This window comes from Chionomys nivalis, chromosome 2, assembly GCF_950005125.1.
Source record: "Chionomys nivalis chromosome 2, mChiNiv1.1, whole genome shotgun sequence".
Classification (NCBI taxonomy): Eukaryota; Metazoa; Chordata; class Mammalia; order Rodentia; family Cricetidae; genus Chionomys; species Chionomys nivalis.
This window is the reverse complement of record NC_080087.1, coordinates 4,766,371-4,784,884: the sequence shown is the minus strand read 5'-3', so window position 1 is coordinate 4,784,884 and position 18,514 is coordinate 4,766,371. Positions and strand designations below refer to the sequence as shown.

The following is an 18,514-nucleotide window of genomic DNA, read 5'->3' as shown; positions in this document are numbered from 1 at the left end:
AAATATGTGTCAGTAGACCAGCCTTGGGGGTTCTGTTGATGCAGGGTCCTGGTCTCTTCCAACAGCTGAGTGTCTGAGAGCAGCACCCGTCCTACCTTCTCATCACTCACACCGTCGTTGTCATCGTCCTCATCACAAGCATCTCCAATCCCATCCTTATCAAAATCCTCCTGCCCAGAATTTGGCAGTTTGGGGCAGTTGTCCTGTAATTCAGAGAGGAATAATCACCATGAAAGCATTCCAAAGTGGCTTTCTTTCCAAAACAGGGAAAACAAAGCAAGACTCATGAAGCCAAGGATATAAATATCTGATACAAGTCCTCAGATAAATGCAGGACGGGGGCCAGAGTCAGCTGGCCTGGACGTGTGTTGTTCTTTTAAGTCCTACCCTGGGAATTATGTGACTTCTGCACACAAGCAGACAAAAGGAGCCCTGTTCTGAGCCCAGGACCTCCAGGAAGGGATCAGACACCTGGGAGAAGAGAGGGGGTGAAGGGTGCCTGCCCAGGGGAGGTGGAATAGCAAATGCTTGGAGTCTTGTTCCTTCCCACAGCCATAGCCAACGAACCAGGTGCCTCAGTGTCTATGCAAGCTCAGCCCTCAGTGGCCGGCAGGCCTCAAAGGAAGAAGCCTCCTCATATACGGTGCAAGTTTTGCAATTCCTGCATTGGACAGACGCTTAGAAGAAGTCAGGGCAAGCTTTATTCCAGCTTGCTACAGTTGATGGACATGTGACAGCTGCGTCCACTGTTATGTTACCTGAACCTGAGCCATGGTCCTAACTGAGGGACTAAGGGAGAGTGGTGCAGGGAAGTGCAGTGTTGGCTTCAATCACATCAGTGCCTTTGTGTGTGTGTGTGTGTGTGTACATACATGGTGTGTGTATGCATGTGTGTTTGTGTATGTGTGCACATGCATTATGTGTGTCTGTGTCTGTGACAGGTCCTCTATGAAACCATTATATTGCTGCTTAAGATTCCGCAAATGTTTTACAAACAAATCATCATGGTACCACAGACTGGAGGAAACACACTGTGTGTTCTGAGATTCATTTCAGTGTGTGTGTGTGTGTGTGTGTGTGTGTGTAAATCACTGCCTTGTTTCTGTGACAGTCTTGCTTTGTTAGCCAATTCTTTCCATCTTCATTCAGAGGTTATGAAGGAAGAAATTCCTGCACTAAGACTTTGTCACTTTAAACATAAAAGGAGAGTTTATGCATATAAAGTTTTTAAATGACTCTTCAATGAGAAGCCTTGCAGCACCTACACTTCTGAAGTCACAGAGGCCCAACCTGTACTAACCTCTCATGTGCTTGATCAATTCTCTGACATAAAGAGAGACATTTGATGGGATCTTGCCAAGTGATCCCAAGCAGGACAACTAGTTGGGGTCATTTCAGCCTCTCACACTCTGGGGATAGGCATGGACTCAGCCTGTCTACCTCACTGCTGATGGGCCTAGGAATCAGCAACAAGCACCATGAGTGTGTGCTGCTTTCCCTAACCATCCCTGAAATGAAAAGAAAATGAAGGGAGAGATCTCTGTGTTCAGTGTTTGAGGTGGATCCCTGTGCACTCCATACGTCAGACCCAAGCTCTCTTCATGCCTGCAGTTGTAGGAACACGTGTAGGGCTAACACGGCCCAGTCTCAGAACAGGAGGGTCATGTGGAATATAGGAGGGGACAAGATAATTCAGAGTTTCTCACTGTTTAGATCATTGCTTCCAGATTGGCCCAGTCTTTCCTGGCAGTGACTCACTGGAGAGAGACTGAGGGCAGACCTTTACACTGGCTGAAGAAGACTGAGGGGCAGACCCTTCACTGATGAAGAAAATGGGGATCAGACCCTACACCAATGAAGAGGCATTAAGGCATGGGGTCCTGGCACCAACTTAAGGAAGGACTAAAACACACAGTCCTAGCTCTTGGCCTGAAAAGATGTGAGTCTCACCTTGATGCAATGGTAGGTGGCATTGGTGGCACACACCAGGTTGTTGTTGGGCCAGCCATCCAGGTCTGAGTCCTCCCCACAGATGAGCCCGTCGCCGGCGTAGCCAGTCTGGCACTCACATTTGTACATGGGGTCACTGAAGTGGCCCAAGTAGATACACTCTGCGTGCTTGTGGCAGTTGTGAGTCTTGTCCTTGCACGGGTTTTCTGGCTCACACACCTGCAAGGCAGAGAGTAGTAAGAGCTACAGAGGACACATGAGGAAAGAAGGTGATGATGGGTACCCCTGAGAATGGCAAGAGACTCATTGCGAGAGGACATGGGGAGTAGGGCATCATGCTGGCTTCTTAAAGTACTGACTTGGATCTCTCAGGGAGAAGACTTGAGTATTTTTTAGTGGTTATCTGAGCCAGATAAATATCATTTCTGAGCTTACCATGTGATACTGCTCGTCATGGCTTTGCTAAGAATCTGTATCAGTGTAGTATCTGAAGTATGCTTCAGGAAGTGAAGTCTCTTTGGAGGTCAGGATCCTGCCACTTCAGCATGTCAATGCTGAGTCTCTCTCTCTCTCTCTCTCTCTCTCTCTCTCCCTCTCTCTGGCTTCTACCAGGTGATGACAGCATAGATACCTGAACTAGATGCCTGATCCTCAGTCTGGATTTCCAGTCTCCAAAATTGTGATAAACCGTGTCTTTCCTTTATCCCTACCCTACCCTGGGCATTCTGTTATAGCATCCTAGAGGTGGCCAAGGTGTCACTGCTGCCCAGAAGTTCATAGGCCCTTTGCATGAAGACATGTATTCCACACACCAGTAGGAGAGGCCCCAGATGAACAGAGAGGTTTTCATAAGGTATACTCTGTCTCTGTCCATCTTTCTCTTCCTTATCCCATCTCCACTTGCCTAGACTTGTCTGACTTTTTCAAGCCTTTAGAAACACAGGTAAGGCCAGCAGCACTTACCTGTTTCTCTGTCCGCGCAGCCTCCAGGCCAACCCCGAAGGGCTGGCTCCCCTTGTAGCGTGGGGGACAAGGCAGACAGTGGAAGCCAGGGTCAGTATTGACACAGCGGGAAGCTTTGTTGATTGAGAAGCAGATATCTGTGACCACAGCACACTGTGAAGACAAACAGAAGTCAGCCTTTCTCATTATCTCCACAGGATACCCTGCCACCCAGGGTGGAGGTACCAACCTCATCCAGGTCCTCACAGTGGGTGCCATTGCCCAGGAAGCCCACTGGGCAGGAACCACAGGACCAAGACCCATCAGGGAAGCTGTTGCACTTGGCTCCAGGAAAACATGGGTTGGATAAGCATCCATCTGCATGGGAGGATGGGGAACAGGGATATGACCAGATACCACACACATTTGTACATGTGGGCACACACACACATACATACATAAACATACAAGTATGTATGCCCTGTTACCATCAGTGGGGCAGCTCCTTTTACACACACACACACACACACACACACGTATGTATGTCCTGTTATCCATCAGTGGGGCAGCTCCTTTCACACACACACACACACACACGCACACACACACACACACGCAGACAAGGCTATGACCTATGACTCACCAATGGGGCAGCTTCTCTTATTGCACATTTGGTGTTCCTTCACATCCCCCACACAATCCTTCCCACCGTACTGGGGTTCTGGGCTGTTGCAAACACGTGTCCGTTCACGGATCCCTCCAGCACAGGTGACCGTGCAGGCCGACCAAGGGGACCAGGGGCTCCAACGCCCATCGACTGTAGAGAGAACCAGAAAAGGTAGCTGAGAGGGGCATGGAGGGCTGGATGTGTTCTCGGCGCTGGCAAGAGCAGAGAAGATGAAGTTGATATCCTGGCTATTCCAACATAGTTGAAGAAACCAGTGTATGAGTGAAAAGTGAGGGGCTGGCCTACTCCGTATTTCCACATTCAGGATTGATACACAATTGCTGATAGATTGTTTTGCCTCTGAAAGAAAATTCTTTTAATCTTTCACAGCCAGAAGCCTGAGTTTCCTTACAGAGCCAGGCCTCCAGGGTAGGAAATACTATGTGGGATGGATTCTTATTGCACTGGGCAGATAGGCAGTGAAGATCTGGGTGGAAAACCTGTTGTGGAAGCAAACCTTCCCGCATCCACACACTGCCGAAGCCCAGCCTCCCTGGGAAGGTCCTGGTATCCTAAGCTGTGAATTCCTTAAGCTGGAACGTGCTGTGATTCAGACAGCCCTGTCCTGACACCTGTCCTGCTGATTTCCTGCTCCAGGTCCAGGTCCACAGTGCTGGCTTATTTTTCTGCAGATGACAATCCACGCTCACCTGATTGGCCTGTGCCTGGTACAGAGACATCAGGCTAACTAGGAGGTCAGGGTGGGGATCCAGCGACCCAGTGATGGGCTTTGTCCTCAGAGCAGGAGCAGCCACACCCCCACTGCTCAGACTCTGCTGGCTTTTGGTTTAGTGACCAGATTCAGCCTGAGCGGACCTTGTGGCCAGCAGCCGTCACAGCGTCCTGTCTCACTCACGCAGGGCATCACCCCTCCCCGTATCACTGACTTACTTGGGCACGGCGCACCCTGGCAGGCCTTGGTCTCCCGACCACTGCCCTTGCAGTTCTTGCCACCCATCTGGGGCACTGGAGAGTTGCAGAGACGTATGCGGGTGACATTGCCAACACCACAAGTCACGGAACACGAAGACCAGGGTGACCAGTGACTCCAGCCACCATTCTGCCGGACTGCCATCAGAAGCACAAAGAGATCATTGTCCCAGGCTGTGACCTGGGGCCAGGCGATCCCCAAATCTGTCCTCCCAGCTAGTCTGTTTCCACTAAAGAGGGCAGGCGAAAGAGCACCACCGTCACCCAGAAGAAAGCGTCTCTTGTGGCAAACCCTTCCCTTAGGCCACGGCCTCCAGACATCATCAAACAGCTGTTGCTGGCACACCCACATGGAGAGCCATCCACTACCCTGGAGCACGGCAGGGGCACACTCACTTCTTGTATCGCATTTGCCCAGGCTGCACGCCCTCGTCTGAATGGAGGGGCCCAGGCAGGTGTTGCTGGTGACATCACAAGACCGGCCTCTCTGCTGGGTCCCAGAGCCACAGGTGACAGAACACTCGGTCCACTCTGCCCACGGAGACCAGCCCTCATCGTTGTCTGAAGCTAAGCGAGAAAGCACACATGTCCCTGAGGATGGGTTCCCCCTCTTCACACACGGTGGGGAAGTCAGGCACTACAACCATGTGGGGCTGCTTTGGATACTTTGTAACAGGAAGGGGCTTGTCCAGAAGAAAATTCTATGGGCGTAGACCCACCACCTGGGAAAACGGTTTGAGTTCCTTCAGAAGGCAGAGTCCAGCACAGGGACGAGAACACTGAGTGAGTGTTAAGGAGAGAGTGGTCTAGATGTGTTTAGGGAAGCTGGTCCACAGAGCCGAGGAGACGGCTCCCACAGAGAATGTCTACAGGGAGTGTTTTCAAAGTCTCCAAGAGGTCATTTCTACATAGTTTTGTTGACTCATATAAGGGAACGGCATGTCAACCATTGGTTGAGATTACAGCTTGCATAATTTATTTCCAAACACTTGAAAGAAAATTCAATAAAAAGATAATTTTCTTGAAGAAAATTTTCACAGGCACACGGTGTTGTGGGGCCTGAGTTAAAGGTAAAGTACACAGTAGGTCTCTTACAGGGGTCTCCTGGCAGGGGTCTCTTAGCTGGGGTCTCTTAGCAGGGGTTGCTTAGCAGGGGTCCCTTAGATGGGGTCTCTTGTCAGGGGTCTCTTAGCAGGGGTCTCTCAGAAGTCCCTCTGGGTGACGAAGGAAGGAAAGAGCAGCAACAAGGTTAACACTGAGCACAGGCAGCCAGCGTGTCTGTTGTACTCTTGCCCTCACTGACACGGGAAGCCGCCTCAGGTGCCCAGTACTGTGGCAGTAGCGTTGCTGTGTTGAGCAAGTAGTTGGGATTCTAGACACAGACCAGAAGGGAAGACCAGGATACAACCTAAGCAGAGGAATCCAGAACACTCGGGGGTGATGCCTGGGTATGAAGGACAGGGAAGCCGCAGGTGAGCATCACCCAGAGACCAGATCCAGAGAACAGGCACAAGGACCCACAGACCATAGAGGCTTCTGAGTGAGCCATGGATCTGAGTCTAGCAAGGACAGTGCGGCCCTTCTAGGGTTCATCGGAGTCTCCAGGACTCCATGATACCAGCCCCGCTCTGTCTCTACAGGGTCAGACTTCACAGAACTGGCTCCGCCATAGTCTAGTTTTGTCACTTGGACCATATCTCTGTAACTTGAGTGCACCATTGAGTAACCGTCTCCGGGTTCTGTGTTTATTTACTGTACCGTGGGTTTCACAGCAACTGCCCAATCTTCACTCAGCCCAGATCAAGCTGCGGCTTCTGCTCACAGCAGCTACTGACACAGGGCCTTGTTCTTGGCCTGGGCGTGGGACTTTGGTCCCTGCAGTATCGCTAGGGGCCTCCTTGTCTGGGACAGGCCAGAATGGGACAGCTGCAGACATTTAATTTCTAGAGTTCTCAAAGGCTTCCTGGCCACTGGCTAGTGGTTAAAGGAGGGCCTCAGCCACGCCTCTACTCTTTCCCCACCGCCAGCCTCTAGGAACACGAACCTCACCCTCCTCCGCTCAAACCCTAAAACAAATAAACAGATACAACCACTAGGACTCGCAACATGCTCGCCCGGAGACTCACAGTGGGGACAGGACGGGCAGCACTCGCCTTCCACGAAAGATGGGTTGGCGCAAGTCGCGGGCAAACAAGTGATTTGGTGGCACACGGTTTTAAATTTCTGAAAGAACAGAAAAATATTTGGGAAACAATTATGTAATGTAACAGACATTGTCACGGGATCTGGATGAGGAAAAATCAGCAAGAAAAATAGGGGTTTTTCTGTCTACAAATCCTACTTCAGACATAGGGCTTGAGCAGACCCAAGGGGACTCTGAGCACTGACACTGTGTCCTCCCGCCATGAGCAGAGAGATGACGGCATCAGCTTTTGAGCCCTCTGGGTGGGAAAGAAGAAGAATAAGTGACTATTCCCAGATCCCCCGACATCTGAGGTCAACACACGGACAGGGATTAATGAGAAGAAACTTGAACATTTGTATTTTCTCAATCATTACCAGGCTTCCCGGATATCTCTGTGAGCGCTGGGGCCCTGTCAGAGATGAATAGGGTCAAGCACACACTAGCGAGGCGCTGATACAGCTGGATTCTCACTGTTTCTCATCACGCGGCAACGCTGGACACCCCACCCCACCCTCTGGCTTGTGGTTTCTTTATGCACAGCAACATGAGGTTACATTTAAGTTACATTTGTGTTCGCTTCCATGTCTAAGGCTCTTGTGGTGAGTCTTCCAGGTATCTAAACATCTTTTATACATGTGTGCGAGCAAGTCATTGGCAGCCCTTAGGATCCGCACGTGTCAGTTTGAACACGCCTGCCCTGTGCAGGGCGCTTCTGCCTCCAGAAGAACCAATCTTCCAAACTCACCTTGCATGTGCACGTGGTGCAACTGTCTACCACCCAGGTTTCATTTTCTGCAAAGATTCGGCCCTCCTGCACGCAAGCTGACATGTTCCTGGTCTTCATAGGGCCTCCAATGAGCTCCAAGAGGAACTGGTTGTCATTGGACTGGAAACAGAGGTGAGAGTTAGGATAAGAATTCAATGTCCTCTTCCATCGAGCTTAGGTCAAGCCTTGAAACCTCCAGGTGTAGATGGAACTTTGCCCTGGGATACTAGGGTCAGGTAAAGGCAGATGGGACTGCAAATCCACATGAACTTCTTCTGCAACAAAGACCGTATCACAGAACTCAGCTACACACACGTCTATCAGCTCAGCCTCACTGCCGTTTTCCTGCTCACAGCTAATACCCAACACATAGACATGCAGAAGCACTGCCCGCTCAACCCCCCAAAAGTCACCATTGTGCACAGTGGGCAGAGCTCAGGGAAGGAGGGAGAGGCCAGTGTATGAATTCATTCATCTTCCTTTCGTTCAGCAGATAGAATGAGAAAGATGTGCTATGAGCTGATAGCAAGGAAGAAGATGGCCACCTGGATGCTATACCAGGGAAAGGGGGAGGGGTAAAATGCAAAAACCAGATAAATCTGCACAAAATGCCACTAAACGTATATGTGTTTGCTTTGGCCATCTCAAAACTCTGTATGTTCACCCAAGGTGCAACGTCTGAACTTGGAAGTCAGGATGGGTGTCACAAACCCTCTACAGCAAATACAGAAACACACCACCTCTGTGGCTTTGTACAGCTTCAGGGCTCACATGTCTCCTTGACCTCTGATTTCACATTCAGTAACATTGGACCTGGACAACATTACAGTTGTAGGGAAGCTGCCAGACCCTGTGCTCAGCCCCTGTCTCTTCTGAGCTCTGTATAGCCAGGTCTTCTGTCAAGTCAGCCAGGACCATCACTGTGCACTGAGTACTTCCTGGCACAGTAATGAATTAAGTCATGCCACCCGGGGACCCTGACTAAGAGGCAAACAGAAACAGGAGAAGCTTCTGCCCAAAAGACAGCCCTACAGGGCACTGTGCACAGGCCTTGTCATGGGACTCTCTCCCTGAGCCATAGTGGAGCCTTGCAGGAAGTGTTTGTGTGAAGGTCTCCCTGCCCTCTCTGCTTCTCATGATATTATGGGTGTCAGGGAGCTGCAGCCAGGAGAGACTACAGCGCTCACCTCCCTCTTCAAAGTCACAAGGTGCCTGCTCTGGCATGTGCAACTCTGTCCCCTGCTTCCACCCACTTTGGGACACACATGTTCGGCCTTAAATACAGTAAGGCTAAGACCTTCCTCAAGCATGCAGACTATTCCTCTCAAAACTCTGCCCTTCTCACAAAATATCTTCCTCTGCACGGATGTCTTTTATTCTCTGGGAGACGTATTTTCCAGAAACACAGCTTTATTGTGGGGAACTTGTGTCCCCTGACTGTGTTGATATTTGCAATGTTTCTTGCATCTCAGGTTTTCTTCCCACCAACTTTGTGGTAGACCAGGGTCCTGAAGGGCCTGACCCGAATGGTCTCGTAATATGGTTTTCTAATCATAGATTCTCCGAAATGGTGAAGAATTATTCCTCAGAGGCTGACAGGCTACCATCTGTTCCCCTATTCTGCCATCTCCCGCGTGCTCACCACTATCTCCAGGTTCTTGCTCAACTGGTTCACCATGACATGCAATCCAGACAGCTCGTTCATCATGTTGCTCAGCTCCTCACAGGAGTGTGCGCACACTTCCTGTGTCTTCTCCACACCCTGGACCACCAGTTCTGTGGTGATGTGGGGACTCAGGTGGAGTGTCTCTGTGTACTCACTGATGGTGTTGACTTCAGCTACAGGAGAGAAAGCATGGTTAGCGGAGCACAGGCTGTAAGATGGCAGACTGACCACTGTCCACTGGCACCCATTGATGTGGTCAGACTGTCCACTGTCCACTGGCACCCACTTTGTGGTCAGACTGACCATTGTACACTGGCACCCACTCATGTGGTCAGACTGTCCACTGGCACCCACTGGTGTGGTCAGACTGACCACTGTCCACTGGCACCCATTGATGTGGTCAGACTGACCACTGTACACTGGCACCCACTCATGTGGCCAGTGAAGCTCAGCTCCTGGGGTGTCACCTCTGCAGCTATAAACCAGCACCCTTGAATCTCTATGCTTTCTTGGGGTGGCCACTTGCTAAACTGTATCCATCAACACAAGAACATTGGGTGGTGACTACGAAGTGGAACAGGTTCCTAGGCCTGTAAGATTCTCCAGTGGGGCAGTGGTCCAGGAACAGAGAAGGGCAAAGCAGAGCAATGGGAGACACGTAATTTGTAATGCAGGGTCATGCATCACACACCTCAGTAAAACTGAGTTAAGGGACAGAGCCTTGTCCTCATCCTAACCCCAAGTGGGTTCCTCCAACACATAGTCCATATGCTTACCCCTTCCCTTCACCCTTCCTATGTCCCATTTCAACCGCGAACCCATTCTTGGGGCTTCCTTTCAGAATAAAAGCATACAGAAATATACACAGAAATATACACAGAAATATAGGAAAAGCTGCTTTCTTTCCACACAGTGTCTTCTGCTGCCCAGAGCCTCCTTGGAGTGTGGGTAGGCTCTCACAGCCCTGGCCCAATCACAGGGAGTCTGTCTGGATCATGCATTCACAGACTCCTTTAATTCTCAAGTTGCTTTGAGACAAGTCCAAAAACAGAGTCATCTTCAGTACATCCAGAGCCAAAGGCTCCAGAGAGGAGAGAGTCCCAGAGAGAAAAGAAGGAAGGGATGACAGGCATTCACTCACAGCTGAGTGTTTATTACTTGGGCTCAAAACCTTATTGCAATCCTCATGGCTGATGGAAGCCTCTTGTATCTAGTGTGCTACTAACCATAAAAAGTCATGCTAAAATAAGTACTCGTATAACTAAGTAGACAGGGACACTCTTAAATAGATTTTGAGTAGATTTTTTTCAGCATTTATTTTCATTTATGTTTTTAAAATCTTTAGTTCATTTAAGATATTTACTTTTCATATCTCAGAATTAATCAAAATAAGTTAATTTGTGCTTTTGCACACACCTGCCTCTGCCCTGGATGGGTTTCAGTGGATGATAGACGGATGTTTGAGCCAGTCTGTTCCTGTCAGATCTACATCATTGTCTGCAGCTGTTAAGTCTGAATGACTCAGCCTCGAAACAGACATTCTTATCTTCACAAACATCAAAGAAGTCACACTCAGACCAGGCTCATGAGTTTGCTTTCCCGGTGACTGCAATAGTCAAGTCTGACATGACCAGGGGAGGAGAATGGTGGTCTCTGCCAGACCCAAGCTCTGAGGGGAGAACTCACAGTGGGCTCTGACATATGGATAAAAGTACATGAATCCAGTGAGTCCATTCTCACTCCCCATCTTCAGAGAACAGATGTAGACTTCTGTATAAGTCTATTTTATTAAGAAGGGCTCAGAACTTCTGGAAAGGCCAAGTGTTTGCTTTTCATAGTTCGACATATTGCTGACTTGTAACTCAGAGTGTAAAATAATCCTGTTGAAGGAACCTACAGGTTAGAATGTGTTCAGAAGCCATAAGAGGGGTGAATGGTCTTGATCATGGACTGGACTACCTTCCTAGATCCCCCCCCGAAAATGGATTGTTATTCTTGAAATCTATTCAGAATTAATCCTTAACGTTTGTCATTTTCAAGGGCTGAGAAGTCTAAGCTGGCCAGCGCACTTGCCCACTTGACCTGAATTCCCAGCAGGACACTCACACGTGGCCCAGCAGCAACCCACCAGGAAAGAAGAGAAACTCCTCGGTCAGAGCTCACCCACCTCCCTGGCTCTGTTGGCAGCCTTTCTTTCTTAGAATGTCTTCCACAGAATCTGCAAACACGAGATGGACATTCTGCAGCAGGCCCTGGGGAGGGACAGAGGAACAGAGCTTCAGCTAAACCGTGAGCTTGATGGAAGCTAATGACACCTTACAGACACAGAACAGAAGATTCCAAAACCACAAAGTCACCTCTGCTTTATCCACTAGGCCAGAAGTCTTTTTATATCAGTGACCCTATTCCTGCTACTTTGAAAATGCTACCACACACACACACACACATCACATGCATACATGCATGCATGCTGTGCACAAAGGTTTAGGATAAAAACATTCCTAACTAGGAGAAAATTAACCCTAGAGAAGAATGAGGGAGGCCTAAGGATAGGCAAATTTTGTCCCCTGTATGTTCCCACAGACATGCTGGGCTATTTCTGCACATGGACCTGGAATGCTGTGTCCTTGTTTGCAATTCAAGTCTCAGAAACACCTACCTGCTCAGAAAAAGTGGCCTTTGGGCCAGGAGAAGGGAGATATTGTAACATGAATGGACCAGTCAGACAGCTATAGCAGCACCTGACAGAGTGTGCACATCTAGGCCTTTCACTCAAGTAACTAAGTTTTGACACACATTCCTTTCTACAGATAAGTGTAGGCCTGCAAGAGCGCACTGCTCAAACATCCCTTAATCTGCGGTGAGAGAGGAACGGGTACACCCATCAGAAGATACAGCATCACATGTTGAAAGTCCATCTAGCTCACGTTGCCTAGAGGACACCCTTGGGTGGTTCTCCATGGTTACAGACCCGCCGGCAGCCATGGCTTGCCTCTGCCCAGCATCGGGAGGGAGGACCAGCGTGCAATATTGATGGACCACAGACAGTCAAAATACAGAGCCTCACTATGATCCCGCTGTCAGTGGACCATCTTAATGCTGGGGAAATTGTGTGAACCCTAAGAAAGCCATTATAACTGGGGTGTCTGTGTGGACCTGGCAGTGCAGCTTCTAAGTGCTCAGTTCTAGAAGGATGCAAACTTCTTTAGCCACATGAGGGGACAGGGTGGTGTCTGCCCACAAAGCAGCGACCTATCTGTGAGGAACTCAGTTCCTCTTTAGTGGACCAGGCACTTTATTCCCAAAGTAAGGGCTAGAATGTAGCTTCAGGCCTAGTAAAGTAAGCTGGGGTTCCTAGGGACACGAGGATTCCTGCCTTCAGCTCCTGGCTCAGGCATCCACAAGCAACACACCTGTGCCACAGCTCTGCTTCTCATGGCTTAGGAATGTGCATTCTACATATACTGAGTTGTGTCTTGAGTATGCACTGTGTTGATATGTGCACAGGTGCCATGTGTGCAGAGGTGTGATGCACATGTGTGTACCTAAGTTCCTTTGTGTCCTTTGTGTATGCATGTAGTGTAATTCCACACATCAGTATTGTGTTTGTGAGTTCAAGTGTGTCTGTTGTGTGCTCACATGTGTAAATGTGTGTGAGAGTGTGCTGGCATGGTGTGTGTGCTTCTGCATGCTTGTGCAGTGAGTGTGAATGTGTGGGGTGTTTGCATATTGTGTAAACAAATGTATTATACAAGTGTGCATGTGTGGTAGATAGGTGTGTGTATGTGGTATGATAAGTTCACACTCTTGAGTGTACAGATGTGTGTGCCTATCATATAAGCATAGGCACCGTACATCTGAGTATGTGTGATATGTGTGAATGTGTATGCAGAATGTGCCGGTGTGTAGAGTGCACACACATGTGCCGCAGGAAGTGTTACGTGTTTCTCCAAGGCAACATTACACCTTTTCAACACAAAGGCTACACTGAGTTGTCCCACGCCGTGAGCTCCCCTCACGGCTCTGTCATATGACTGCCATGTCGCACACGCACCCTGAAGTGACTCTCTCGGGATGCACCTTTGGCCACATACATCCTGCTTCTGTCTGCTTCCAGCTGCTCGTAGAACGGTTCTTCAAGGGTGACGCTGTCAATCAGATCGCAGTCCACATACAGGCTATAGGTATCACTGGCCACCTGCACGGTCACGTTCCTCCACTGGGAGTCAGCCAAGCCCACATCCTCCAGGGAGTTGGTGTGTTGGATGCCTTCAACCCAGTAATTGAGGTCCAAGGTGTCCCCTGGGCCATTGGACACAATCTCAAACTGCCTCTGGGAGGTGCCGGGGCCTTCCAATACCAGCAGTGTGCCCCGGGACTTGCGGTCCTGCTTCAGCTGGGCTGTGAGGAAGAAGCCCTCCTTTGTCCTTGCAAGCTTGACAATCTTGCTGAGATCGTCTGTCCTCACTGGGGGAATGTAGTCAAAGCGTACAAAACGGTAAGCGGGCACCCCAGGGTCGGGCCCTCGAAACTGTTTGGCACCAATAGTCTTCCGGTTAATGTTGCTGATGCTGAACAGGTCAAATGAAGTGTCTTCGCCCTGGTCACCAGCTGCCAAAGGGAACCACAAAGGCACAGTTACAGGCTGAAGGGAGGCTTTCCAGGATGTGGGCTGGAGAACCAGAAGCTCACAAGGGCTTCTCCCCATTACAAGATGCAGAGCTTATCTGGGCATCTCCATCCCCTCCCCGGCTGAGCCATAGGAGGCTACCTGCAGCGCTGTGGTATGGCTTTGTCAAGGGCTACAGTGTAGAGAGTGTTCTGTGTCTTCCCAGAACCCACAACATGGCTTCTTCCTTAAATGTCAGCACTGTGACATCTGTCCAAATCTCCCTCCAGACCAGAGCTCTGAATTCCACCCCCATCCCTGTTGTTCTTTGTCCCAGATTTGGGCTGAGCACAGCCATCTCCTCCTTTGTGTGGCTGAGGAAGAAAGAAGTTTAAAAAGTAGACCTTTGACTTTCGTTGTGGGATTTAAGGGTCCACTAAGTCCTATCTTGCATTCTTGGAATGACATTCTGCCTTAAACAGATGGTGTAGACCTCTTTTAACTTCTGCAGAAATACCTTCAATGAATAATAACCAGTGTGCACTGTGGGCCAGGATCTGAGACAGCAATGGACCGCATGACTCTCAGTGAGGGGTCCAAACTCACTGTCCAGCTGCCAATGAGAAAAGTCACCAGATCTTATCAAAATTAGAACAGGCTCAATAATTCAAATGGACATGCTGACGAGAAAGTTAAAACAAAACATAGCTTCTTGTCAGGTGCCCAGAAACTGAAAAGAAAATAAACCACTGCTTACAGAGGCACAAATATTATTATTTTAAATAAAAATATTAGCAGCAACATAATTAAAATAATTAGAACTGGTGACTATTGCCACTAAAAATGGCAGCCCAAGTTTTATGAATTTAATAACGCACAAAGACCCAGCTATGTGAAGCAAATACCTCAGTTTCCAAAAGACAATCTCTCCATGCTATACAGACTCAAAAGTCACAGCATTTTTTATTGACAAGCATAGAAAGAAAACTTCACATGCAAGATGCGGACTCCAAGACGCTTGCTGGTCTCTCGCCTGCAGCTAAGCCATGCTGCAAACAGAGACAAGGGTTATGTCCATTCTCACCGTAAGCTCTTGGCCCCAAGCCCAGAGCCAGCAGGGCCAGTGCCCAGAGCATCCTGTCTCCACCCGTGACACTCAGAAGAGAACCAGTCTCGCGGTGATGAGTGCACAGCTGCAGCCTGAGTGTCACTGGGAAATCTGCACACGTGACCTTTGAGGGAAAAAAAAAAAACAGTTTTCACACAAAAATCAGAAGCAAATGTATCCGTGGGAAGCAAAACTCTAGACAAGAAGCTTCCTTTCCAACTCTGTTCTTCTAACTGCTGCCCTGCTTCCCTGACATCGAGGTGAGGGGATTCTGAGCACTCTTGCTGTGCGGTCACCATAACAACTTAGGGTTCCTGCTCCTGAGACTGTGCCCCCTGCCCTTTGGAGGAGTAAATGGGGGCTGCACCAGAGCATTGCTCCCCCTAAGGAACTCTGATACAGACTGAAGTCCAGGTCCTGTGGGGTGAAGACTCTGGACAGGCATTCTATGTCAATGTCCAGGAAAAACCCGTTATGCATGCCTTGATTAAACACAACCAATACTAACTGCCATCCGAAGTTACGAATAAACTCAGTGCATTTTCTTAAGACAAGCAGAAACTTTTACTTGGAGGATTTTACCCCAGTCTGCTGGTCTCCTGCAGGCCTGTTTTTCCATTCTCAGGGATTCTGAGTTGGCTCACTAGACTCTGGATTGGAGGAAGTCAGGAGGCCTGGCTTGAAGCCCAGCCCCGCTGCTCCTGCTCTGTTAACTCCTTATGGGCTTCCCTGTGTCCGGGTCTCATCCAAGAGGAAGGAGTATGGGGTGATGGCCCTGGCTCTGTTCCATGTCTACCCTGCTCTGTGGAAACAGAACCATACACTGAGTTCCTCATCTGTTAGGTGGCTAAAACGGCCTAGTTTCTCATTGATAAGGACACCTAAGCAGTCCCCTCTCCAGAACACTTTGGTAGGCTGGAAGCAGGGAAAGTCTCCTCTCCAGAGGAAGGTGTTGGGGCAGGATCCTCAGCCTTTGAGAGTATGGTCCTGATGCCAACAGCACTGCCCAGTGTTCATCTATGAGCTCTAGGTTGTGTTGCAGGAGGCAGCTGAGCACACCATCCCACCTGAGCCCTTAACATCAGCTTGTCCATCCAGACAATCCTCCCATCCTCTGACTTGGTGTCCTTGTCTGTGGTTCAATAAATTCACTCTTAAAATATCTATCTGGGGTGTTGGAGAGAGACCCTATGCAAATGAATATCCAGCGAGCTCTTTGAGATACAGCAAACACGCCCTCAGTGGGTCTATAGCTTGGAGGGCTCTTAACACTGTGTCCCGAGGCAGCCTTTTTCTGAAAATTCAAGAGCAAGGTAGACCCTGTCAGGTACTTAGAACAAAACTGAGACTTCAGAGAAAGTCGAGAATCTCAACTGAGTCTGCCTCTGGAGACTGCAGCCTGGCCTACCCTTGAATCCCTAATCAGGTGTGTGCCCCAGGACACCTGCTTCTGAACCCCTGCCCCCAATTTTCACCTTATCCCAAGGACAGCTGCAGGATGCCAGCTCTGAAAAGGAGAACTCCGTCTCAGAATGACGGTTGGGCTGCTTCCATGCACGCACAAGCAGAGTCCCTTAAACTGCGCTTTGGTAAAATCCACCGCAATCAGGAGTGCCACAGAAAGCCAGCAGTCTCTCATAAACCCCCATCTCATCGTGCTGCCTTCCCCAAACCAAAACGGGACAAAGGAGTGGAGAGTGGGTGTCTGGTACTGGAACAAGCGTCCTGGCAGCCAATGCAATTGCATCCCAGCTCCATGGCACTAGGCTCCCCCTGAGCCGGAGCCTCTTCCCCAACCACAAGTCCACACTGCAATGGGTAGACTTTCATAAAGGCTTTCTGCAGTGGGATATCATTACAAACTTATATGGGTCTCACCCAAGTTTACCTCTCAGGAGCAATCAAAGTGCCTTTGCTGGGTGATCTCTATGCCCCTCAACACCTATTGCTCTGCCTTCTTCCCTCTTTCCTCCCTCCCCACCAGATGACCGTCCTTCAGTTGCCCCAGCCTACCAGCAATTTACCCAAGCAGCAACCCAAACGCTGTTCCCTTCAGGGCCCCCAGCCCACCCCACTGTACATTATAAAGACAGCTACACTTTGTTCAGCTGCTAATAATGTTTAGAGTTAGGATCGCTATAATCCCGCTGATTATTTTCACATTTTCAAGGGATCTTTCGATATTCCTTTCTCTGCTCCTCCTCCATAACAAACTTCAGTGTAGAAACCTCTTGTTTTGAAGTAGAATATGTCAGGGCTTTCCCCAGCATCCTAGGAATAAAACCAGCCAGACCCTCATATCCCTGGGATCCTGCTGTGGGAGACCCTGGAGCCAAGACAGCAGCAGTGACTGTTCCTGGTTGGTCTCTAACTGTGCAGGGCAAACCTAGGGTGAGAAAACCACACTACTAAGCGTGGGAGGACATAGCTGCACTTTTCCCCTCCAGCCTCCTGGAAACCACAAGCCTGTTCTGAAAAATCGCAACCCAATGAAATGTCTTAGAAATAAAAAGGTACCTTGTGTGTTTGAAAATGAATGATGACCGATGTCAGTGTTCTAAGTCTGTCTTGAGGAGTGACCTGGCCAGAGAGGCTGCAGACAGCAGAGGCTTTCGCTGCCTCCAGGCAGTGACTGGCTTCTTTATACGCCCTTTCTCCAAGAGGCCTGTCAATCAGACACACGCGGAGGCACGCTTAATTCATTCTTTCGAAGGAGTGTCATAATTCCTCCTCTGCTCTCACCATTTGCTCGGAGTACCTGGTGTCCCAGGCCAAATCCAGCCCCTCTGAGCTGACGCCCCTCCTACATGTCCACCCAGGCTTTCCAGACAGGGGCCAGGGGAGGAGTTAGACAAGAGGGGCAGGCAGGGACTCACTTTTCCTGTCTTCTTTCAGGAAATAAAAAGCTATAAATAAAACCAGCGAGATTGGCTGGGACTCCCCATTTTGCCGAGGAGGAAAAAAAAAAGTCAATTCTATGTTTAAATGTGTTTCAAATTATCCAGTGTGATACTGGTCTTCCTAAACCAAGTGAATGACAACCCAAAAAACAGGGAAGAGACCGTAAGTTCACCACTGGGCGGGGGCAGTTACTCTATTCAAAGAATTGGTTTGTGTCATATGCAAAAAGAATTTACTATAAAATTCATTTTGTCTGTGACCCTGGGAAGTAGCCCTGCTTCTGGGAGAACAGACCTTAATCTAAACTCACTTCCCCTGTTCAGCCAGGGCCCTGTGACTCTATGACCAAGTCTCTTTGAGAGAACTCAGTCCTCAGGCAAGTCTTGGCCCGGAATGGGAATCCTGTAGTCAGAAGTAGTCTTCGCAGTTAATAAGATAGGGTGGGGGCAGGTTAGGGGTTCCGTGAAAATACAGGGACAGGAGCTGATGCTCCCTCTACGCCCCGCAAGCCCGAGAGGACAGGAGCTGATGCTCCCTCTACGCCCCACAAGACTGAGAGGACAGGTGATGAGTGCTGGGAGGATAAGGCCAGTGCCCGTGTGGATGATGGCTAGGTGGGAGCACGGTCACCCAAGGAAGACAGTCCGCAGGGAAGCTGGGGAGAGGTGGTTCCTCCAGAGCCCAAAGCAGATGGCAGAGCCGTGGCATCTCCCACAACCATTGCTCGGCT

At 49.5% G+C, this 18,514-nt stretch overlaps 1 protein-coding gene across 2 annotated transcripts in view; it reads right to left on the bottom strand.

Moving 5' to 3' along the window:
* Positions 1–17,586, bottom strand: part of Thbs2 (thrombospondin 2) — a 30,086-nt gene extending 12,500 nt beyond the window's left edge. The window contains exons 1-14 of one of the 2 annotated variants that reach the window (XM_057762075.1): positions 17,401–17,586; positions 14,860–15,007; positions 13,221–13,777; positions 11,334–11,418; positions 9,143–9,339; positions 7,480–7,620; positions 6,676–6,772; positions 4,946–5,116; positions 4,511–4,687; positions 3,536–3,709; positions 3,143–3,270; positions 2,914–3,066; positions 1,951–2,169; positions 96–203 (exon numbers count right to left, since the gene is read on the bottom strand). In XM_057762075.1, the coding sequence (XP_057618058.1) occupies positions 96–203; positions 1,951–2,169; positions 2,914–3,066; positions 3,143–3,270; positions 3,536–3,709; positions 4,511–4,687; positions 4,946–5,116; positions 6,676–6,772; positions 7,480–7,620; positions 9,143–9,339; positions 11,334–11,418; positions 13,221–13,777; positions 14,860–14,911 (2,259 nt within the window). In that variant the 5' untranslated portion in view covers positions 14,912–15,007; positions 17,401–17,586. Of the gene's footprint in view, positions 1–95; positions 204–1,950; positions 2,170–2,913; positions 3,067–3,142; positions 3,271–3,535; positions 3,710–4,510; positions 4,688–4,945; positions 5,117–6,675; positions 6,773–7,479; positions 7,621–9,142; positions 9,340–11,333; positions 11,419–13,220; positions 13,778–14,859; positions 15,008–15,465; positions 15,486–17,400 lie in introns of those variants that run through there. The other variant, XM_057762076.1, reaches the window with a different exon arrangement.
* Positions 17,587–18,514: the final 928 nt, after the last annotated feature.